Consider the following 24416-nt stretch of genomic DNA (forward strand, 5'->3'; position numbering starts at 1 on the left):
TGTCTTTTACTTGAACTCCGTGAAGCATTCACTTGGGCTGAAATCTGAGGTGCAGTTAACTCTAATGAACTGATCCTCTGAAGCAAAGGTAACTCTGGGTCTTCCTTTCCTGTGGTGGTGATCATGAGAGCCAGATTCATCATAGCGCTTGATGGTTTTTGTGACTGCACTTTTTGAAGAAACATTTCAAAGTTCTTGAAATGTTCCGGATTGACTGACCTTCATTTCTTAAAGTAATGATGGACTGTCATTTCTCTTTGCTTATTTGAGCTGTTCCTGCAATGACATGGACTTTGTCGTTTACCAAATAGGGCTATCTTCCATATACCACTCGTACCTTGTCACAACACAACTATTTGCCTCAAACACATTAAAAAGGAAAGAAATTCCACAAATTAACGTTTAATAAGGCACACATGTTAATGAAATGCTTTCCAGGTGATTACCTCATGAAGTTGGTTGACATAATACAAAGAGCAAACTTGTCATAAAGGCAAAGGGTGGCTACTTTGAAGAATCTCAAATATAAAATATATTTTGATTTGTTTAACACTTTTTTGGTTAATACATGATTCCATATGTGTTATTTCATAGTTTGGATGTCTTCACTATTATTCTACAATGTAGAAAATAATACAAATAAAGAAAAATCCTGGAATAAATAGTTGTGTCCAAACTTTTGACTGGTACTGTATTTTTATTTAATTTACAAAAACCTACGACATAGAGTTTTATTAGTCAATATCTTCACATGCAGCTAACATTAGGGTACTATGGGGCAAGAAGTTGAATCTGTATCATAAAGTCATTCCATCAAAATCATTTTAAGATAAATGTATCAAATTTGACATTTCTAAATTTTGTTAGATATAGTCCAATAAAGTTTCATCCATTATTTTATGTTTTATATACATGTAGGAAAGCCTTAAGCTTGTTTAGAAATGTTTGTTGTTGTTTTTGAGCTAAGTAGTAATATGTTATGGGAAAGATGCCTCCCTCCAATGGCTGATCATTTGTCTCTAGCCGTAATTTAGGCACTGGCTAGTCCAGTTAGCTAACGAGCGTCCTCACTATTTTCATAACCTTTATTTAACCTTTATTTAACTAGGCAAGTCAGTTGAGAACACATTTTTATTTAAAATGACGGCCTACCAAAAGGCCTCCTGCGAGGACGGGGGCCTGCAGTTTAAAAATGAAAAATATAATATAAATATAGGACAAAACACACATCACAACAAGAGAGACAACACACATCACAACAAGAGAGACAACACAACACTACATAAAGAGAGACCTATAAGACAACAACATTATAAGGGCACAGGGCGAGACCCAGATGCAGACACGGGAGGCAGATGGTTAGAGTCTCTGATATTTATTATAATCCAAGGGGCAGGCCAGAGAATGGTCGTGGACAGGCAAATTATCATAACAAGATCAGAGTCCAGGAAGTACAGGGTGGCAGGCAGGCTTGAGGTCAGGACAGGCAGTATGGTCAGGCAGGCAGGTTCAGAGTAGAGGCAGGCAGGGGTCAAAACAGGGAGGACTAGCAAAAAGGGAAATATGGGACCAGGGGCAATGAGGAACAGGGAGTGGCTGAAGGAGGCCAGACAGAACTTGCCACGGAATCTTGCTTTGAGCAAGATGATGTCTCGACTAATGCCGAGACATCAGGAGCCATGGTGGGCCACCAGAAGCATTGTTGGAGGAAAGCCAGGGTACAACGAGCACCAGGATGACAGGTAAGGCTGTGGGAGTGAGCCATTCTAGGACTTGAGGCCGTGCCGAATCAGGAATGAACATCCGGTCCCCCAGGGTCCGGCTGGGAACATTGTGCTTTGCGGATCAGAGCCTCAATACCCCAGACAACCGAAGCCGCCAAACATGAGGCAGGGAGGATGGTCTCTGATTCAGAGGGTGTGGCAGCGGAACTGTACAGGCGGGAAAGGGAGTCCGGCTTCACATTTTTGGACCCTGGGCAGTAGGAGATGGTGAAATTGAACCTGGTAAATAACAGGGCCCAACGGGCTTGCCTTGAGTTAAGGCGCTTGGCAGTGTGGAGGTATTCTAAATTCTTATGGTCAGTCCAAACCAAAAATGGATGTTCCAGCCAGTGCTTCCACTCCTGCAGAGCCATCTTAACTTCTAGGAGTTCCCGGTTTCCAACGTCATAGTCATATTTCATCAGGTAACATGAATGCAAAGCTGGCGAGAGGTGGTTAGAATAAGATGTGAGGCCAAAAGTCAGTGTAACCAATAGAGAGTCAGAGTCCCAAATGTGGGAACAAACAAAGTCTGTCCCACGGTTGGGGGAAATGTTGTAGTCAACAAAGTATTCAGGAGTTATGAGGCAAATAGCAAAATGCCGCACCAATGTGTCGGAGGAAACACTGTGCACCTGGCGACCTGGTTAGCATGCACTGCGCCCGGCCCGCCACACGAGTCGCTAGTGCGCAATGAGACAAGGATATCCCTACCGGCCAAACCCTCCCTAACCCGACGACGCTAGGCCAATTGTCCGTCGCCCCCTGGGCCTTCCCGGTCGCGGCCGGCTGCAACAGAGCCTGGTGGCACAGCTAGCACTGCGATGCAGTGCCCTAGACCACTGTGCCACCCGGGAGGCCCATGTCATGTACTTTATTTTTCATTTTTTTTAATTTTTCTTTTTGTCTTTCAAAATAACATCCGACCAAACACTACTCACTCAGTTCCAGGTTGGAATGGTTTCCTCAGGTCTCTGCTGTTTGTTTGCTAGAGCACCCTCCGTATAGCTTGGAAAAAGAAAACCTTGGTAATCTCTCCGGTTATTTTGGTCAAAATTAGGTTGTAGGTCTGAAGTTTTGATCTGGAGCTATGGCAATGCTGTGGAGGGTAGCATCCTGCATATGTACCTGCCGAAAAATCCAAGTTTGTCTAACTCCAAATCTATCCTTTTGTAAAAAACGTGAAAAATGTGAGAGCTGTAACGTCTGCTTCCAACTCACACTCTCAAACACATCGATCCTCTGAACGCAGTTCACTCTCCAGATCCTAATCACCTGTTCACACACCTGTATGCCATTTACACACACTATTTAGTTCAGTTCTTTGCACCCCACCATTGTGAGCTATTGTTTGTGTTGATACACATTTCTTTTTGGAGCGCTGTGTTTCCCGTATATCATAGTTTTGGCCATCCTCACTAACGATGCCTTTTTTTTTTTTTTTTACCTATTCCCTGCCTGTACTTTTGCCTATCGGATTTCCTGTCATCAACCTGTACTGTTACCTTTTTTGACCCCCTGTGTATGACCTTCTGTCTGCCCCTGACCCAGCTACCAGCCGCCTCCTGTGGTCCTTTACAAATAAACACCACCCAGAATGATCCATCCGTATTCCATAAGCAACCATTCTGTCTCGAGCTGTTGGCTTCACTCCCACAGTGATCTCTACCCTTGCCACAACTTCCACGCCACAGCCTACCCAGCACCCACAGGTCTCTAGTAACCTTGCTCTGGTAAGAAAACACTTCAGAAGGAGGTTCTGTATATATTAGCATATAAAGTGATTAAAAATAATTGTTCATTGAATCAATACTCACGGGTTCTTGTTTATGTGTTTTATTTTTGTTAAAACAACAAACAGCGGCAGAGGTCGTATTGGAGTTGTTCCACAGACCAAGGATACAGGAAGCAAGACCTAAGAAAAGAGCCTGTACTCTGGAGCGGGATCGATTTGGAGGTGGAGGGTCCAACAGGGTAAGGGTTAAGGTTAGGGTTAGGTAAGATTTATGGTTGGGTGTATAGGTAAGGGTAAGGGTAAGGGTTAGGGTTTAGGGAATGGTCGTCCCAAGGATCCCACTTAGAATTTACAATTTAAAATTTCAACTTCAGTGAGATGATGTCAGAGTTGGGCGTCCCAAGGAACCCACTTCGACTTTTCCATCCCACTTAGCAAAATCAAGTTAAAAATTGGTCCCTGGACCCATATGACGTAATCACAATGGGATTAGGCTATAAAACCAAACCTAATTGGTTTCAATGGTCGCGTTCCCCTGTTTAGATGTTACAAGATCTTACAACACCTGGATAGGTAGTTTACATATCAGCTAACCACATCATATGTTATAGCAATCAGACTATCCATGACACAGTTGATGACATGGCACGCAACCATTGGTTGATGCATGCAACTTCTAAGCAGTTGAACAGGACCTATGTCTAACTCATTTACCAATATCCATAGAGTTAGAGGACTCTAGATGGATAATAAAAAACGTTTTGGCATGGACATTTCCACTGAGGGCAACCACCATTTTAAAGTAGTCAACTGGGTTGGACTTTCTATGGGTTATGAAAGGATCACATGAGTCCATGGTCATCAGGAGGGATCAGCCAATGAATTATACTTGTGAGCAAATGATCCAGAACTTTAGGTGACAGTAAATTCCCAACCTTGGCTTTATACCTGTTTAAACAACACACTCTAGGTGGCAGTATGCAGTTTGTTTCAGTTTGTTTGCCAACTCATGGAAATATTAGAAGACGAAAATTGACGACTTCAAAATGGCGATTGGCTCAATGGCACTGCCCGTGCGCTCACAGACACCATAATGGGACATATATAAAGGTGATATCTCTATCATTCTCTATGCCAATATCCCATAATATAAAATCCTCCTTCATTCTTCGATCTTTAAACCGGTGTGGTGATGCTTTCTCAGAACTAAAGGCTGCTACGGTTGTGGCTAGATGGAGATTTAACGTAGCAGGTTAGGAAAATTAACATAGCAGGTTAGGATAATTAATGTAGCAGGTTATGAGAATTATGTTAAGGTTAGGAAATAGGTTAGGCTTAGCTAAAATGCTTTACTCCATCTAGCCACAACCGTACAGAAGCAGTTATTTTGAAATAATATATTTTATCAGCTTCCATTGCCCTTCAAGAGTTTCCCTATTTCCTCATCACTTCTGACTTCAGCTGAGCAAAGACATCAGAAAGCACTGAGCAGAAAGGCTGGGCAATGATTTAAATGGTTCTGTAAATTAGTGAGTCTAGTGAAGTTAATTCTACTCCACAATTCTAGATACAAATTATAAATGCATTCTAATTCTACTGTGCTATCCTTCCTTTGTGTTTAGTGTTCTATCATGAGATTGTGATGTCACATAAGATGTTTGGAAGTAGAGAACAGAGAGACAGAAGAGTGTCTGTGTCTCAGGGGGATATGAGGGGCAGGAGGAGGAGACCAGCAGGTCAAGACTGTATCCAACCTGGGGCTAACCCACTTCACCAACACCAAACCAACCAGTAAGAACCGGTTTGTAGTGGACTGGGACAGGTCTAGTCTGATTCTGGCCACTCCTTTCTTCCATTGGCTGTAAAATGATTATTACATGTTGTAGATCAGTCTGATGTAATTGAACCACTATGTAGCCCATTCTACTAGAATGGGGCCCACATTTAGCATTCCAGAGTTTGCACTGCAGTTGTTTATATTTTGACAGTTGCACTTTCCAAAGCACAACAACATAGGTATTGCGAAGTCTCTCTATGTAAGAACATCAGCTAAAGCTAAATGAAGAGGGGGAGGGATGGGGAAAATGTTTAGTATAATGTAACGCTCCTTCTCCAGCCAGGTGCCAGAAAGAGAGAAGCAGAGGACCGAGATACAGGTGGAGTCCAACGTTATCGTGGCCGTCAGGTATCTTATTATTCATCACTACTGTATGTGTGTAGTGATGAGCTATTTGTGAGCTATTGTGTCTGTTTGTGTGTGTGTACAGGGTAAGGCCTCTGACTGAAGATGAGCATAACAGGGGAGATGAGACCATCGTCTACTGTCCAGACCAACACAGTCTACTGGTGATGCCGAAAAGCACATGAACACACATCATGCCCTCTTTTGTCTCTCATCCTTCTCTCTCACACATCTTCTTTTCTCTCTCATCCTTCTCTCTCACACATCCTCTTCTCTCTCTCATCCTTCTCTCTCTCATCCTTCTCTCTCTCACATCATCTTCTCTCTCTCATCCTTCTCTCTCACATCCTCTTCTCTCTCTCACATCCTCTTCTCTCTCTCACATCCTTCTCTCTCTCACATCCTCTTCTCTCTCTCACATCCTCTTCTCTCTCTCATCCTTCTCTCTCTCACATCCTCTTCTCTCTCTCACATCCTCTTCTCTCTCTCACATCCTCTTATCTCTCTCATCCTTCTCTCTCCCACATCCTCTTCTCTCTCTCATCCTTCTCTCTCACATCCTCTTCTCTCTCACATCCTCTTATGTCTCTCAGCCTTCTCTCTCACATCCTCTTCTCTATCTCACATCTTCTTCTCTCTCTCACATCCTCTTCTCTCTCTCCCTTCTCTCTCTCACACATCCTCTTCTCTCTCTCATCCTTCTCCCTCCCACACATTCTCTTCTCTCTCTCATCCTTCTCTCTCACACACCCTCTCTCCCTTGGCTCTCATTTCACTCAGTCATCCCTCAATCACACATCCTTTCTCCCAGGTGGGTGCGTCGGGGCAGGAGAGGGCGTTTGTGTTTGATGTGGTCCTGGGACCAGAGAGTTCCCAGCATGCCATGTTTCAAGAGTGTGGCATGACTCGTCTCATAGACATGGCGGTCCAGGGGTGAGAGACAGTCAGGAGGCTCATGGGTAGTGCAGTTGTTCAGGAGAAAATGTTGTAGTCAAACACACATCATAACTTGTGAGTTGGTAGCGGTTGCATACCGTCAGGGCCTTCAAAGCCTTCAGAGAAGGTCTAAGAATATATCAAATAAAAATCTAAATGATTTTGTAGTGCAACTTTGCCGGAGGCGACACACACTACTTCTAGTCTTTGGAGTCACTCACTAGCAAGCTAGTTCAAAACCTAATTTTGCTACACAATGCAGAAACAACAGTTGAATGACTAGGGACACCATCATCTTCATCTGTTCATCTGTTGTTGTCTATGGCAGGTTCTGCTGTACTGTGTTTGCCTTTGGACAGACAGGGTCAGGAAAAACATACACCATCACTGGGCCACACTCTCTGGTCAGTACTAAGAGGTAGCTTCCTCATACTAGCTAAGTCGGCTCTGAACAAGGGTCAGTAATACCCCTGTTCATCCAGTAGTTAGTAAGGACAAAGACAGAGTCTTGCCTACATTCGTCCTTTTGTTTCAACAAAAATATAATTATATTAAACAGTTGATCGTTAAAAAAAAAAGGACAGAGACTATGAGCTGAAGCATGACTCCTGTCTTCAGAGGATCTTTTAAACTTCTTAAAGAAATGCATCCTTCCCTATTTCCTTACGTCTGTACTTGACCTCTCACCCTTTCCTGGCTTCCTCTCCTCCAGTTCTTGGAGGGCTCTCATGACGCCTTGCTGGCAGGTCTAATGCAGCGTTCTCTGTCATACCTTCTTCAGCTGGCTGGCCAATCAGAGGAGGGCTTTCACCTCTATGCCTCATACCTGGAGATCTATAATGAACAGGTATGTATGGTATGGTAGACACCCACACACACACACAAGTTACACACAAACACACACACACAATAGTAACTGTGTGTTCAAAATCCACTTGTGTGTATCTATCTAGGTGCATGACCTGCTGAACCCATGTCTGCCGTACTCGTTGGCAGTGCGCGGCAGCAGAACCCAAGGGTTCTACGTAGAGAACCTGTCAGTAGTAGAGTTCCACAACCTGGACAGCTTCATGAGAATACTGGAGGGAGGTGAGGGACATACATTTATTTTATTATTTTCTCCATTGCTACACCACAAAAATAATGTTATTTTTCTGTCTCTGCCTGCGCCACTAAGACTTTTTGTCCTGGTGTGTGTGCTCAGGGGCGGCAGAGGAAAAAGGGACATGAGCGACTGCTTAGACGGGCCACATTGATTTTGTTAGTCATTCTCACAGATCATATTAACATGGCCAAAATGTTTCTCCACCCTAAGGAAACATGTGCAGAATCTGTAAAATTGCAAAATCTTCTTACCTCCCATGTAAAGATATCATTTGTCCCCCCTATCTCTCTCCCGTAGTGTAACAGTTCATTTGTACCCTCTTATCTCCCTCCCTCATTGTAAAAATGTATTGATACCCCCCCATCTCTCTCCCTCAGTGTAACAGTTCATTTCTACCCCCATATCTCCCTCCCTTAGTGTAACAGTTCATGTGTACCCCCCCACCATCTCTCTCCCTCGGTGTAATAGTTAATTTGTAACCCCCATCTCTCTCCCTTAGTGTAATAGTTAATTTGTACCCCCCCATCTCTCTCCCTCAGTGTAATAGTTCATTTGTACCCCCCATCTCTCTCCCCCAGTGTAATAGTTAATTTGTACCCCCACCATCTCTCTCCCTCGGTGTAATAGTTAATTTGTAACCCCCATCTCTCTCCCTTAGTGTAATAGTTAATTTGTACCCCCCCCATCTCTCACCCTCAGTGTAATAGTTAATTTGTCCCCCCCATCTCTCTCCCTCAGTGTAATAGTTCATTTGTACCCCCCATCTCTCTCCCTTAGTGTAATAGTTCATTTCTACCCCCCCTCCATCTCTCTCCCTCAGTGTAACAGTTAATTTGTACCCCTCCATCTATCTCCCTCAGTGTAACAGTTAATTTGTACCCCCCCCATCTCTCTCCCTAAGTGTAACAGTTAATTTTTACCCCCCATCTCTCTCCCTCAGTGTAATAGTTAATTTCTACCCCCCCCATCTCTCTCCCTCAGGATAACAGTTCATTTTTACCCCCATCTCTCTCCCTCAGTGTAACAGTTAATTTGTACTCCCCCATCTCTATCTATCAGTTTAACAGTTCATTTTTACCCCCCATCTCTCTCCCTCTGTGTATTAGTTCATATGTACGCCCCCATCTCTCTCCCTCAGGATAACTGTTCATTTTTACCCCCCATCTCTCTCCCTCAGATTAACAGTTCATTTGTAACCCCATCTCCCTCCCTTAGTGTAATAGTTCATTTGTACCCCACCATCTCTCTCCCTCAGGATAGCAGTTCATTTATACCCCCCACCTCTCTCCCTCAGTGTAACAGTTCATTTGTACCCCCCTCATGTCTCTCCCTCAGGATAAGAGTTAATTTATACCCCCCCATGTCTGTCCCTCAGTGTAACAGTTAATATGTACCCCCCCCTCTCTCTCCCTCAGTGTAACAGTTCACTTTTACCCCCCATCTCTCTCCCTCAGTGTAACAGTTAATTTGTACCCCCCCCATCTCTCTCCCTCAGTGTAACAGTTAATTTTTTAATCCCATCTATCTCCCTCAGTGTAACAGTTAATTCGTTACCCCCCATCTCTCTCCCTTAGTGTAACAGTTCATTTGTACTCCCCCCATCTCTCTCCCTCAGTGTAACAGTTCATTTGTACCTCCCCCATCTCTCTCCCTCAGTGTAACAGTTAATATGTACCCCCCATCTCTCTCCCTCAGTGTAACAGTTCATTTGTACCCACCATCTCTCTCCCTTAATGTAACAGTTAATTTGAAGCCCCCCCCATCTCTCTCCCTCATGATAACAGTTAATTTGTACCCCCCCCCCCCCATCTCTCTCCCACAGTGTAATAGTTAATATGTACCCCCCATCGCTCTCCCTCAGGATAACAGTTCATTTGTACCCCCCCCCATCTCTCTCCCTCAGTGTAACAGTTCATTTTTACCCCCCATCTCTCTCCCTCAGTGTAACAGTTAATTCGTACCCCCCCATCTCTCTCCCTTAGTGTAACAGTTCATTTGTACTCCCCCCATCTCTCTCCCTCAGTGTAACAGTTCATTTGTACCCCCCCCCATCGCTCTCCCTTAGTGTAATAGTCAATTTGTGACCCCCCATCTCTCTCCCTTAGTGTAATAGTTAATATGTACCCCCCATCTCTCTCCCTCAGTGTAAAAGTTAATTTGTACCCCCCCATTTCTCTCCCTCAGGATAACAGTTAATTTGTACCCCCCCATCTCTCTCCCTCAGTGTAATAGTTAATATGTACCCCCCATCTCTCTCCCTCAGTGTAACAGTTCATTTGTACTCCCCCATCTCTCTCCCTCAGTGTAACAGTTCATTTGTACTCCCCCATCTCTCTCCCTCAGTGTAACACTTCATTTTTACCCCCTATCTCTCTCCCTCAGTGTAACAGTTAATTCGTACCCCCCCATCTCTCTCCCTTAGTGTAACAGTTCATTTGTACTCCCCCCATCTCTCTCCCTCAGTGTAACAGTTAATTTGTACCCCCCCATCTCTCTCCCTCAGTGTAACAGTTAATTTGTACCCCCCCCCATCGCTCTCCCTTAGTGTAATAGTCAATTTGTGACCCCCCATCTCTCTCCCTTAGTGTAACAGTTAATTTGTACCCCCCATCTCTCTCCCTCAGTGTAACAGTTCATTTGTACCCCCCATCTCTCTCCCTCAGTGTAACAGTTCATTTTTACCCCCCATCTCTCTCCCTCAGTGTAACAGTTCATTTGTACCCCCCATCTCTCTCCCTTAATGTAACAGTTAATTTGTACCCCCCCCATCTCTCTCCCTCAGGATAACAGTTCATTTATACCCCCCACCGCTCTCCCTCAGTGTAACAGTTAATTTGTACCCCCTCCATGTCTCTCCCTCAATGTAACAGTTAATTCGTACCCCCCCCCATCTCTCTCCCTTAGCGTAACAGTTCATTTGTACTCCCCCCATCTCTCTCCCTCAGTGTAACAGTTAATTTGTACCCCCCATCTCTCTCCCTCAGTGTAACAGTTAATTTGTACCCCTCCATCGCTCTCCCTTAGTGTAATAGTCAATTTGTGACCCCCCATCTCTCTCCCTTAGTGTAATAGTTAATATGTACCCCCCATCTCTCTCCCTCAGTGTAACAGTTAATTTGTACCCCCCCATCTCTCTCCTTCAGGATAACAGTTAATTTGTACCCCCCCCCCATCTCTCTCCCTCAGTGTAATAGATAATATGTACCTCCCATCTCTCTCCCTCAGTGTAACAGTTAATTTGTACCCCCCCATCTCTCTCCCTCAGTGTAACAGTTAATTTGTACCCCCCCATCTCTCTCCCTCAGTGTAACAGTTAATTTGTACCACCCCATCGCTCTCCCTTAGTGTAATAGTCAATTTGTGACCCCCCATCTCTCTCCCTTAGTGTAACAGTTAATTTGTACCCCCCATCTCTCTCCCTCAGTGTAACAGTTCATTTGTACCCCCCCATCTATCTCCCTCAGTGTAACAGTTCATTTTTACCCCCCATCTCTCTCCCTCAGTGTAAAAGTTAATTTGTACCCCCCATCTCTCTCCCTTAATGTAACAGTTAATTTGTACCCCCCCCCCCCCCATCTCTCTCCCTCAGGATAACAGTTAATTTGTACCCCCCCCATCTCTCTCCCTCAGTGTAATAGTTAATATGTACCCCCCATCGCTCTACCTCAGGATAACAGTTCCTTTTTTTACCCCCCCATCTCTCTCCCCTAGTGTAATAGTACATTTGTACCTCCCCCATCTCTCTCCCTCAGGATAACAGTTCATTTTTACCCCCCCATCTCTCTCCTTCAGTGTATTAGTTAATTTGTACCCCCCCATCTCTCTCCCTCAGGATAACTGTTCATTTTTACCCCCCATCTCTCTCCCTCAAGATAACAGTTCATTTGTAACCCCATCTCCCTCCCTTAGTGTAATAGTTAATTTGGACCCCCCCCCATCTCTCTCCCTCAGGATAACAGTTCATTTATACCCCCCACCGCTCTCCCTCAGTGTAACAGTTAATTTGTACCCCCCCATGTCTCTCCCTCAGTGTAACAGTTAATTCGTACCCCCCCCTCCCCATCTCTCTCCCTTAGCGTAACAGTTCATTTGTACTCCCCCCCCATCTCTCTCCCTCAGTGTAACAGTTAATTTGTACCCCCCCCATCTCTCTCCCTCAGTGTAACAGTTAATTTGTACCCCCCCCCCCATCGCTCTCCCTTAGTGTAATAGTCCATTTGTGACCCCCCATCTCTCTCCCTTAGTGTAATAGTTAATATGTACCCCCCATCTCTCTCCCTCAGTGTAACAGTTAATTTGTACCCCCCCCCATCTCTCTCCGTCAGGATAACAGTTAATTTGTACCCCCCCCCCATCTCTCTCCCTCAGTGTAATAGTTAATATGTACCCCCCATCTCTCTCCCTCAGTGTAACAGTTCATTTGTACCCCCCCCATCTCTCTCCCTTAGTGTAACAGTTCATTTTTACCCCCCATCTCTCTCCCTCAGTGTAACAGTTAATTTGTAGCCCCCATCTCTCTCCCTCGGGATAAAAGTTCATTTCTATCCCCCATCTCTCTCCGTCAGTGTAACAGTTAATTTGTACACCCCCATCTCTCTCCCTTAGTGTAACAGTTAATTTTTACCCCCCCCATCTCTCTCCCTCAGTGTAACAGTTAATTTTCTACCCCCCCATCTCTCTCCCTCAGTGTAACAGTTAATTTGTACCCCCCCATCTCTCTACCTCAGTGTAACAGTTAATTTCTACCCCCCATCTCTCTCCCTCAGTGTAACAGTTAATTTGTACCCCCCCCATCTCTCTCCCTCAGTGTAACAGTTAAGTTTTTACCCCCATCTCTCTCCCTCAGTGTAACAGTTAATTTGTACCTCCCCCCATCTCTCTCCCTACGTGTAACAGTTCATTTTGACCCCCCATCTCTCTCCCTTAGTGTAACAGTTCATTTGTACCCCCCCATCTCTCTCCCTCAGTGTAATAGTTAATTTGTACCCCCCCATCTCTCTCCCTTAGTGTAATAGTTAATTTGTACCCCCCCCATCTCTGTCCCCCAGTGTAATAGTTACATTTGTACCCCCCCCCCCATCTCTCCCTCAGTGTAACAGTGAATTTGTACCCCCATCTCTCTCCCCCAGTGTAATAGTTCATTTGTACCCCCCTATCTTTTTCCCTTAGTGTAATAGTTAATTTGTACCCCCTATTTCTCTCCCCCAGGGATGCAGAACAGACAGAGCTCCTCTCACTCCCAGAATGAACATTCCAGCCGTAGTCACTCCATCCTAACTGTCCACATCAAGGTACACGCACACAGTCTTCCGTCCCTATCCTTGCCTCAAACCAAAGACCCTCTGAACACAACACTTGCCTCCCACAAAGCATTGTTACCCATAGCTCCACAAAAGCTGCAGCCTTTGCAGTGCAAAGGAAACAACTTTTTCAAGGTATCAGAGTCAGTGACGTCACCGACTGAAACTCTACTAGTGCGCACCGCTAATTAGTTAGCTTTTTCACACCAGTTACACTCACCCCCATTAGACCTCCTCCTTCTCTGCAGCAACCCCATCAGCTGGGCAGATTCCAACTGATTGATCAAGGTCACAGCACCAATGTAACAGTCTTGTTATTCGTCCATCTCCTTGCACCAACCTGGGTTCAAACCATCTGCCTCCACTGAGCAAGGGGAACAATGACTTCAAGGTCTCAGAGCGAGTGACGTCACCAATTGAAACGCTACTAGCGCGCACCACTAAATAGCTAGCCATCTCACCAGTCACACACACACACACACACACACACACACACACACACACACACACACACACACAGGCTCCCTCTGTCTCAATGGTAGATCTAGCAAGGCTGGGTGGAGAGAGTTACCCCTTTTCTTCCTCACTTCTCTTTCTCTCTCTCCCCCTCCTTCTCTCTGCCAGGGCATGTCAACCCAGGGGAAGCTGTGCGTAGTAGACCTGGCAGGCAGTGAGAGGGTGAGAGAGGGAGACTCTATAGAGGAATTATTGGAAGAGACAGGCAACATCAACCGCAGTCTGCTCACTCTGGGTACCAATGTTACTGTTGTGTGTGTGTTTTCAGTGTGCGTGTCAATGTGTGTTTGAGCATCGTTGTTTTTGTGTGTGTGTTTGAATGCTTATTGTTGTCTGTGTGTAATGTTATGTATGTATGCATGTACACTTCCATTCAAGGTTTGGGGTCACTTAGAAATGTCCTTGTTTTTGAAAGAAAAGCCAATTTTTTGTCCATTAAAATAACATGAAATTGATCAGAAACACAGTGTAGATATTGTTAATGTTGTAAATGACTATTGTAGTTGGAAACGGCTGATTTTTGTATGTATTATCTACATAGGCGTACAGAGGCCCATTATCAGCAACCATCACTCCTGTGTTCCAATGGCACGTTGTGATAGCTAATCCAAGTTTAGCATTTTAAAAGGCTAATTCATCATTAGAGAACCCTTTTGCAATTGTGTTAGCAGAGCTGAAAACTGTTAAAGAAGCAATAAAACTAGTTTTCTTTAGGCCAGTTGAGAATTTGGAGCATCAGCATTTGTGGGTTCGATTTCAGGCTCAAAATGGCCAGAAACAAAGACCTTTCTTATGAAACTCATCAGTCTATTCTTGTTCTGAGAAATGAAGGCTATTCCATGCGAGAAATTGGCAAGACACTGAAGATGTCGTACAACACCCCCCCACAGAACCGTGCAAACTGTCTCTAACCAGAATAGAAAGAGGAGTGGGAGAACCCGGTGCACAACTAAGCAAGAGGACAAGTACATTAGAGTGTCTCGTTTGAGAAACAGATGCCTCACAAGTCCTCAACTGGCAGCTTCATTAAATAGTACCCGCAAACACTCAATGTCAACAGTGAAGAGGAGACTCCGGGATGCTGGCCTTCTAGGCAGAGTTCCTCTGTCCAGTGTCTGTGTTCTTTTGACGATCTTTAATTTTTATTGGCCAGTCTGAGATATAGCTTTTTCTTTGCAACTCTGTCTAGAAGGCCAGTATCCTGTTGTCTCCTCTTCACTGTTGATGTTGAGATTGGTATGTTGCGGGTACTGTTTAATGAACTGCCAGTTGAGGACCAGTGAGGCGTCTGTTTCTCAAATGAGACACTTTAATGTACTTGTACTCTTGCTCAGTTGTGCACCGGGGCCTCCCACTCCTCTTTCTATTCTGGTTAGAGGCAGTTTGTGCTGTTCTGTGAAGGGAGTAGTACACAGCGTTGTACGAGATCTTCAGTTTCTTGCCAATTTCTCACATGGAATAGCCTTAACTTCTCAGAACAAGAATAGACTGACGAGTTTCAGAAGAAAGTCTTTGTTTCTGGCCATTTTGAGCCTGTAATCGAACACACAAATGCTGATGCTCCAGATACTAAACTAGTTTAAACAGTTTTAACAGTTTTATTGCTTCTTTTATCAGGACAACAGTTTTCAGATGTTTTAATGTAATTGCAAAAGGGTTTTCTAATGAACAATTAGCTTTTTAAAATTATAAACTTTAATTAGCTAACACAACGTGCCATTGGAACACAGGAGTGATTGTTGCTGATAGTGGGCCTCTGTACGCCTGTGTAGATATTCCATAAAAAAAGTTGCAGTTTTAAGCTACAATAGTAATTTATAATGTCTACACTGTATTTCTGATCAATTTGATGTTATTTTAATGGACAAAAAATGGGCTTTTTTTTCAAAAACAAGGACATTTCTAAGTGACCCCAAACGTTTGAATGTGTGTGTGTGTGTGTGTGTGTGTGTGTGTGTGTGTGTGTGTGTGTGTGTGTGTGTGTGTGTGTGTGTGTGTGTGTCTGCGCGCGTGTGTTCTACAGGGAAGTGTATCTCGTCTCTGGTGGATCCTATTAAGAGGAATGGCCATATTCCCTACCGCGACAGTAAACTCACCAAGCTGCTCTCTGATTCGCTGGGAGGATCTGGTATCACTCTCATGGTATTGTAGATCTATAGTTTGTGTGTGTATTTAAAAAAATCTTTACGTCTGTGGGCTTGTCCCCAAAATAATCTGGTGTATATGTTGTCCTAGATTGCGTGTGTGTCTCCCACCCTGGGCAATCTCCAGGAGACCCTGAACACACTTCGATACTCCAGCAGAGCCAAAAGGATCAAGAATAGACCCATGGTCAAGAGGGTAACTTAACATTTTAGTTTTAAAACATCCTTTCTACCCATTCTAGAAAATCCTTTCTATTTATTTTAGTTGTAGAATATCCCTTCAATACATTTTACAAATTCCCTTCTACCAATTCTAGAATATCCATTCTAGCCATTCTAGAATATTGATTCTAGAAAATCCATTCCATTTCTATAATATCCATTCTACTCATCATATTTCTACACCAGGACCTGCGTGAGAAGTTGGTGGTCAGCCTCCAGAGAGAGATCTGTCGGCTGCGCCAGGAGAACCTGTTGCTACAGCAGCACCTTTCCTCAGCCCATAAGGCTGGGGCAGGGGGTTCTGGGCTGGAGACAAAGTACCCTGGGAGTATGAGTTCTTCTCCTCAGCATGCAAAAGACTTGGCCGGGGTCAGGACAGGCTCCTCCTGCTCTGAGACCAGCCTCAGGAGCCTGTTGCAGGAGCTGATGAGAGAGAACGACAAGCTACAGTGAGTCTAGAACACAGAACATAGAATGACAAGATACAGTTAGTCTAGCTACAGTGAGTGTAGTCTAGCTACAGTGAGTGTAGAACATAAACATAAAACATAATGACACGCTACAGTGAGTCTCTAGAACAAAAACATAGAATGACAAGCTACAGTGAGTATAGAACACAGAACGTAGAACGACAAGCTACAGTGAGTCTAGAACACAGAACGTAGAATGACAAGCTACAGTTACTGGAACATAAAAATACAATTTACAGTGAGTCTTCAACGTAGAACAACATGCTATAGTGAATCTAGAACACAGAACATACACCGAGTGTACAAAACATTAATCAATCAATCAAATGTATTTATAAAGCCCTTTTTACATTAGCAGATGTCACAAAGTGCTGTACATAAACCCAGCCTAAAACCCACAACAGCAAGCGATGCAGATGTAGAAGCATGATGGTAGGAACCTAGGAAAAAACCTAGAGAGGAGCCAGGCTCTGAGGGGTGGCCAGTCCTCTTCTGGCTGTGCCGGGTGGAGATTATAAGAGTACATTGCTATTTAAGGCCAGATTGATCTTCAAGATGTTCAAGCGTTCATAGATGACCAGCAGGATCAAATAATAATCAGTGGTTGTAGAGGGTGCAACAATTCAGTACCTCAGGAGTAAATGTCAGTTGGCTTTTCATAGCCAGGCATTCAGAGGTTGAGACATCAGGTGTGGTAGAGAGAGAATCGGAAACAGCAGGTCCAGGACAAGGTAGCACATCCAGTGAACAGGTCAGGGTTCCCTAGCCGCATGCGGAACAGTTGAAACTGGAGGAGCAGAATGACCAAGCGGACTGAGGACAGCTAGGAATCATCAGGCCAGGTAGTTTTGAGGCATGATCTTAGGGCTCAAGTCCTCCGGGAGTGGAATGAGAGCGGGAGAGAGACTGAATTAGACAGAGCATACTTAAATTCACACAGGACACCAGATAAGACAGGAAAATTATACCAGATATAACAGACTGACCCTAACCCCCGGCAGCATAGATACTGGCGACTGAGACAGGGGTGGGTTGGAGGACACTGTGTCTGACGATACTCCCACCTTAAACCTGTTAGAGCTCTAGGGGCGCTATTTCATTTTTGGATAAAAAACGTTCCCGTTTTAAGCGCGATATTTTGTCACGAAAAGATGCTCGACTATGCATATTCTTGACAGTTTTGGAAAGAAATTTTGTCTGTAAGTGCCCCAGAACTCATTCTACAGGCGAAACCAAGATGATGCATCACCCAGGAATTAGCAGAATTTCTGAAGCTCTGTTTTCCATTCTCTCCTTATATGGCTGTGATTGCGCAACGAATGAGCCTACACTTTCTGTCGTTCGCCCAAGGTCTTAGCAGCATTGTGACGTATTTGTAGGCATATCATTGGAAGATTGACCATAAGAGACTACATTTTCCAAGTGTCCGCCTGGTGTCCTGCGTCGAATTCGGTGCGCAATTGCCAGCTGCTTCTACTTTACCATTTGATTCAGGGGAGAAAGCATGTGTCCAAGAACGATGTATCAATGAAGAGATATGTGAAAAACACCTTGATGATTGATTCTAAACAACGTTTGCCATGTTTTCAGTCGATATTATGGAGTTAATTTGGAAAAAAGTTCGCGTTTTGAGGACTGAATTTTCGGATTTTTTTTGGTAGCCAAATGTGATGTATAAAAGGAGCTATTTCTAATACACAAGGAATCTTTTTGGAAAAACTGAGCATCTGCTATCTAACTGAGAGTATCCTCATTGAAAACATCAGAAGTTCTTCAAAGGTAAATGATTTTATTTGAAGGCTTTTATGTTTTTGTTAATGTTGCGTGCTGGATGCTAACGCTAATGCTAACGCTAAATGCTAACGCGAAATGCTAACGCTAGCTAGCTACTTTTATACAAATTATTGTTTTCCTATGGTTGAGAAGCATATTTTGAAAATCTGAGATGACAGTGTTGTTTACAAAAGGCTAAGCTTGAGAGATGGCATATTTATTTCATTTCATTTGCGATTTTCATAAATAGTTAACGTTGTGTTATGCTAATGAGCTTGCTGATAGATTTACACAATCCTGGATACAGGGGTTTTTTCATAGCTAAACGTGACGCAGAAAACGGAGCGATTTGTCCTAAACAAATAATCTTTCAGGAAAAACTGAACATTTGCTATCTGAGAGTCTCTTCATTGAAAACATCTGAAGTTCTTCAAAGGTAAATTATTTTATTTGAATGCTTTTCTGTTTTTTTGTGTAAATGTTGCCAGCTGAATGCTAATGCTAAATGCTACGTTAGCCATCAATACTGTTACACAAATGCTTGTTTTGCAATGGTTGAGAAGCATATTTTGAAAATCTGAGATGACAGTGTTGTTAACAAAAGGCTAAGCTTGAGAGCTAGCATATTTATTTCATTTCATTTGCGATTTTCATGAATAGTTAACGTTGCGTTATGGTAATGAGCTTGAGTCTGTATTCACGATCCCGGATCCGGGATGGGGAGATCAGAAAGGTTAAAGCGAGCAAGCGGCCTCGGAGTACCAAGTCTAGGTCCAAAAGGCTTCTTAAGAGCTTCTATCCCCAAGCCATAAGCTAATCAAAGGGCTACCCAGACTATTTGCATTGCTCCCCCCCACCTCTTTTACGCTGCTTCTACTCTCTATTTATTATCGATGCATAGTCACTTTAACTCTGCCTACATGTGCATATTACCACAATTACCTTGACTAACTGGTGCCCCCGCACATTGACTCTGTATCGGTACCCCCTGTATATAGCCTCAATATTATTATTTTACTGCTGCTGTTTAAATATTTGTTACTTTTATTTTCAATTTTTTTACTTATCTATTTTTTTAACTTAACACTTATTTTTCTTAAAACTGCATTGCTGGTTAAGGACTTGTGTGTAAGCATTTCACCTGTTGTATTCAGCACGTGACAAATAACATTTGATTTGAATAGGGTCAGAGGCAGAGAATCCCAGTGGAGAGAAGTGAGCCAGCCAGTTTACGATAGTGTCTTTCCAAGCTAGTCGGAAATTTCCGTTCCAAATTTCTGAAGGTTGCTTCAGGGCCCTGGTATACTCTGTATGGGAGCAAATGTCTTGTGACAAATGTTCAGTTTTTAGGGGTGCGACTGCATCTTAGGTATTACGCAAGGTTAAGTTAACATCCTCAGTTAGGTGGTTAACCGATTTTTGTATTCCGACATCCATTGGTAGGTGGAGGGAGTCTGGAAGGGCATCTAGGAATCTTTGGGTTGTCTGAGAATTTATAGCACGACTTTTGATGCTCCTTGGTTGGGATCTGAACAGATTATTTGTTGCGATTACAAACATAATAAAATGGTGGTCCGATAGTCCAGGATTATGAGGAAAAACATTTAGATCCACAATCTTTATTCCATGGAACAAACTAGGTCCAGGGTATGACTGTGGCCTTTTGGAGTGGGTCTGTGGACTTTTCCGTGTGAGTATTAAAGTCACCAAAGATTTGAATATGATCTCCCATGGCTACAAGGTCCAACAGGAATTCAGGGAACTCAGTGAGGAATGCTGTATACTTCCCAGGTGGCCTGTAACCAGTAGCTATTAAAAGTGATTAAGTAGGCTGCATAGATTTCATGCCTCAAAAGACAAAAACGCAGTCTTTTATTTATTTTTTGTCAATTGAAATTTGCTGTCATAAATGTTAGCATCACCTCCTCCTTTGCAGAATGCACGGGGGATATGGTCACTAGTGTCACCAGGAGGAGAGGCCTCATTTAACACAGTAAATTCATCAGTCGGGCCATTAGTCAGGCCAATCATATATCAAGATTATGTTCAGTGATTAGTTAATTGACTATGACTGCCTTGGAAGTGAGGGATCTAACATTAAGTAACCCTAATTTGAGATCTTTCAATAATGGCAGGAATGGAGGAGGGAGATTGCTAAGGTGAGCACCGCCATGTTTTGTTTTGCTCAACATAGATTGAGGCACAGACACTGGAGATAGCTGAGCTGACTACACTGACTGTGCTAGTGGCAGACTCCACTAAGCTGGCAGGCTGGCTAACAGCCTGCTGCCTGGCCTGCACCCTATTCCATTGTGGAGCTAGGGGAGTTGGAGCCCTGTCTTAGTTCATAGATAAGATGAGAGCATAATTTCAGCTAGGATGGAGTCCGTCCCTCCTCAGCAGGCCAGGCTTGGTCCTGTTTGTGGGTAAGTCCCAGAAAGAGGGCCAATTATCTACAAATTCTATCTTTTGGGAGGGGCAGAAAACAGTTTTCAACCAGCAATTGAGTTGTGAGACTGCTGTAGAGCTCATCATTCCCCTAACTGGGAGGTGGCCAGAGACAATTACTCGATGCCGACACATCTTTCTAGATGATTTACACACTGAAGCTATGCTGCGCTTGGTGACCTCTGACTGTTTCATCCCAACATCGTTGGTGCTGATGTGGATAACAATATCCCTTTACTCTCTGCACTCGCCAGTTTTAGCCTTACTCAGCACCATCTTCAGATTAGCCTTTACGTCGGCAGCCCTGACCCCTGGTAAACAGTGTATGGATGATTATTTTTTGTCTAATATTGTGGGTAATGGAGTTGCCAATGACTAGTGTTTTAAATTGGTCAGAGCTAATGGTGAGAGGCTTCGGCAGCTCAGACCCCGTAACGGGTGGAGGAGAGACCTGAGAAAGGCTTGGCCTCTGGCTCCGACTCTTTGCTTAATGGGGAAAACTGGTTGAAAGTTTCTGTCGGCTGAATGAGCGACACCGGTTGAGTTTCCCGACATAATTTCTTTCCAGAAGCCATTCGAAATTTGTCAGGCTACAAGGAACTGTGCGGGGGATTTATACTACTATCTGTACTTACTGGTGGCACAGATGCTGTTTCATCCTTTCCTGCTCTTAAATTGCCCTTGCCTAACAATTGCATCTGAAGCTGTGCTTGCAGCACAGCATTCCTCATCATAAGGCGATAGTTATCCTGTATATTATGAATAAAGCGACTGCAATTAGATGGCATAGTGTTAATGTTACTACTTAGCTTCGGCTGGTGGAGGTCCTGTAGAACCATGTCCAGAGAAAACATCCGGGCTTAAAAAGTTGAATGAAAAAAGTTGAGTGAGGAAAAAACTAATACATTGATAAATGTTTTAAAAGTAAAAACTGAAAAGTTTGTCAGATAGCCAAGTAGCAACAAACAGCACAACAGCACTGAGACATGTCCGGAAGTTAATACTGAGTTGCACCCCCCCCCACCCATTAATCTTTGCCTCGATCCTGACTAATCTCCCAGTCACTGTCACTGAAAAACATCCCCATAGCATGATGCTGCCTCCACCATGCTTCACCATAGGGATGGTGCCAGGTTTCCTCCAGGCGTGATGCTTGGCATTCAGGCCTAAGACTTCAGTCTTGGTTTCATCAGACCAGAGAATCTTGTTTTTCATGGTCTGAGAGTCCCTTAGGTGCCTTTTTGGCAAACTCCAAGCGGGCTGTCATGTGCCTTTTACTGAGGAGTGGCTTCCGCGTGGTCACTCTAACATAAAGGCCTGGAAGGTTCTCCCATCTCCACAAAGGAACTCTGAAGCTGAGTTGAGTTTTTTTTTTTTTTTACAGGGACAGTGCACATTAATCAACGTTTCAGTAAAAGTGCCGGTTTTAGCCAGCCGGCTAATTTTCAACCATGCCTTCATGCATTTTGTGAAAGTGTGATGTGTGGTGCAGTTATGTGTGTCTGATGGCAGTGTATTCCAGACATGGGAAGCTCTCACAGAGAAAGCGGATTTACTAAAGGTGCTTTTCCTTAAGGGAACTATACAGTCACCTCTCATGGCAGACGTTGTGGATCTTCTGCCATATGTATGGGTTTTCTGTTGAACAAAAATACTGAGTGGAGGGGGAGCCAGAATTACCTTTTTCACATGCTTTTTAAAAGAGAGGTTGGAATCAACTATGATGCCAAGGTACTTAAAATCTCCCCTGACACATAGACATCTGGCTCAGTAGCATCTGTTGCCCTCTTTGTGAAGAACATGCAAACAGTTTTTTTCACATTGAGATGCAAACACGAGTCACTGAGCCACTTTGTAACCTGGCCATTACAGTAGAGAGTTCTTGTGCAGCTTGTTGTTTGCTCTTTGCATGCACATATATCACTGTATCATCTGCATACATTTGAACTTCAGACCCAGTACAGACAGAAGGCAGATCATTAATGTACAGGCTGAACAGGAGGGGCCCCAGTATTGACCCTTGGGGCACGCCCACATCATAGCTAAGAGTAGGCAACAGCTCATTGCTCACTCTGACACACTGAGGTCTGCCTTCAAGGTATGATTTCATCCATCTCAAGGCATCGGGGGAAAAGTTGAACTTTTGTGATGAGAATCTCATGGTTAACAGTATCAAAAGCCTTCCTTAGGTCCAGAAACACAGCCCCAACAACGTCCCCTTTGTCCATCTTGGACTTCACATTTTACAAAAGAAAGCGGTTGGCCGTTTCTGTGGAGTGTTTCGCTCTGAAGCCAAACTGCATGGAGTGTAATGTGAAGGGGCTGTTGTTGAGGTGGGCAATCAGTTGTTCTGCTACACACTTTTCAACAAGCTTTGACACCACAGGTAGTATACTAATGGGCCTGTAGTTACTCACATCAGCAGGGTCGCCTGATTTAAAGATGGCCGTTATTATGGCCGACTTCCGTACCCCTGGAAACACACAGAGACCAATAGATGTGTTGATGACCTTAGTAATGGGGCCAATGAGTGACTCTTGTAGTTTTTAAGAAAGGTAGAGTCCAGCCCAAACACATCTTTGGCTTTAGAGTTCTTTAGTGAGCTATTCACCTTGTTCACCTTTGACTCAGAAACCTCCCTTTTGATGAAGACAGGTTGTGCGTGTTTTACTAGCACTGACCCCAAGAAACCAGTGGAGGAGTTCTGTGTCAGTACCCTGACAGAGTCAATAAAGTAGGAATTGAAGGCAATCCTTCAACAATCCTGTGGTTCTACGTAGTACTACGTACAATTCCTTCGACCTCATGGCTTGGTCTTTGCTCTGACATACACTGTCAACTGTGGGACCTTATATAGACAGGTGTGTGCCCTTCCAAATCATGTCCAATCAATTGAATTTACCACAGCTGGACTCCAATGAAGCTGTAGAAACATCTCAATGATAATCAAGTGAAACAGGATGCAACTGAGCTCAATTTCGAGTCTCATAGCAAAGGGACTGAATTCCTATGTAAATAAGGTATCTGTTTTTTATTTTTAATACATTTTCAGACATTTCCAAAAACATGTTTAGACTTTGTCATTATGGGGTATTGTGTGTGTATATGGTTGAGGAATTTGTTTTATTTAATCCATTTTAGAATAAGGCTGTAACGTAGCAAAATGTGGAAAAAGTCAAGGGGTCTGAATACTTTCCGAATGCACTGCATGTCATGGAAAGAACAGGTATTCTTAATGTTTTGTGCACTCAGTGTAGAACGACAGCTACAGTGCATCTAGAACACAGAAAATAGAATGTCAAGCAACAGTCAATTTAGAACATAGAACAACAATCTACAGTTAGTCTAGAACCTGTTACTATGGCAACAGTCTAGAACCCATCTAGAACACAGAATGACAAGCTACAGTGAGTCTAGAACACAAAACACAAATTGACAAGACAGAGTGAGTCCAGAACACACAACGACATGCTACACGGAGTTAGGGTGTGAGTGTGTTGTGTGCCTCTTTAGGCGAGATAAGCTGGCTCTGTTGGACAGCCAGGAGAGTTTTAATCAGCAGAGAGCACAACTTTTCAATGAGAACAACCGCCTGCTGAGAAAACTAGAAGATCTGGAGAGGTAGGCTATTTTCAAAAAGGGTTATTCGGCTGTCCCCATAGGATAACCGTTTTTGGTTCCTGGTAGAACCCTTTTTGGTTCCGGGTAGAACCCTTTTTGGTTCCATGTAGAACCGTCTGTGTTAAGGGTTCTACATGAAACTCAAAATGGTTCTACTTGGAACTAAAATTATTATTCAAAGGGTTCTCCTGTGGTAACAGC

The 24416-nt window shown here is 43.7% G+C and overlaps 1 protein-coding gene across 1 annotated transcript; it reads left to right on the forward strand.

Annotated features, from left to right (window-relative positions):
• The first annotated feature begins 1563 nt into the window (after positions 1 to 1563).
• Positions 1564 to 24219, forward strand: LOC118938889 (kinesin-like protein KIF12). The gene is made up of 13 exons (XM_036945538.1): positions 1564 to 1742; positions 5615 to 5683; positions 5766 to 5844; positions 6492 to 6613; positions 6945 to 7020; positions 7329 to 7463; positions 7570 to 7705; positions 12930 to 13012; positions 13646 to 13772; positions 15561 to 15679; positions 15773 to 15877; positions 16090 to 16352; positions 24108 to 24219. The coding sequence occupies exons 1-13, from the start codon at positions 1564 to 1566 to the stop codon at positions 24217 to 24219; spliced, it is 1605 nt and encodes a 534-aa protein (XP_036801433.1).
• The last annotated feature ends 197 nt before the right edge of the window (positions 24220 to 24416 follow it).

Source organism: Oncorhynchus mykiss, chromosome 15 (assembly GCF_013265735.2).
Source record: "Oncorhynchus mykiss isolate Arlee chromosome 15, USDA_OmykA_1.1, whole genome shotgun sequence".
In the NCBI taxonomy this organism is placed as follows: domain Eukaryota; kingdom Metazoa; phylum Chordata; class Actinopteri; order Salmoniformes; family Salmonidae; genus Oncorhynchus; species Oncorhynchus mykiss.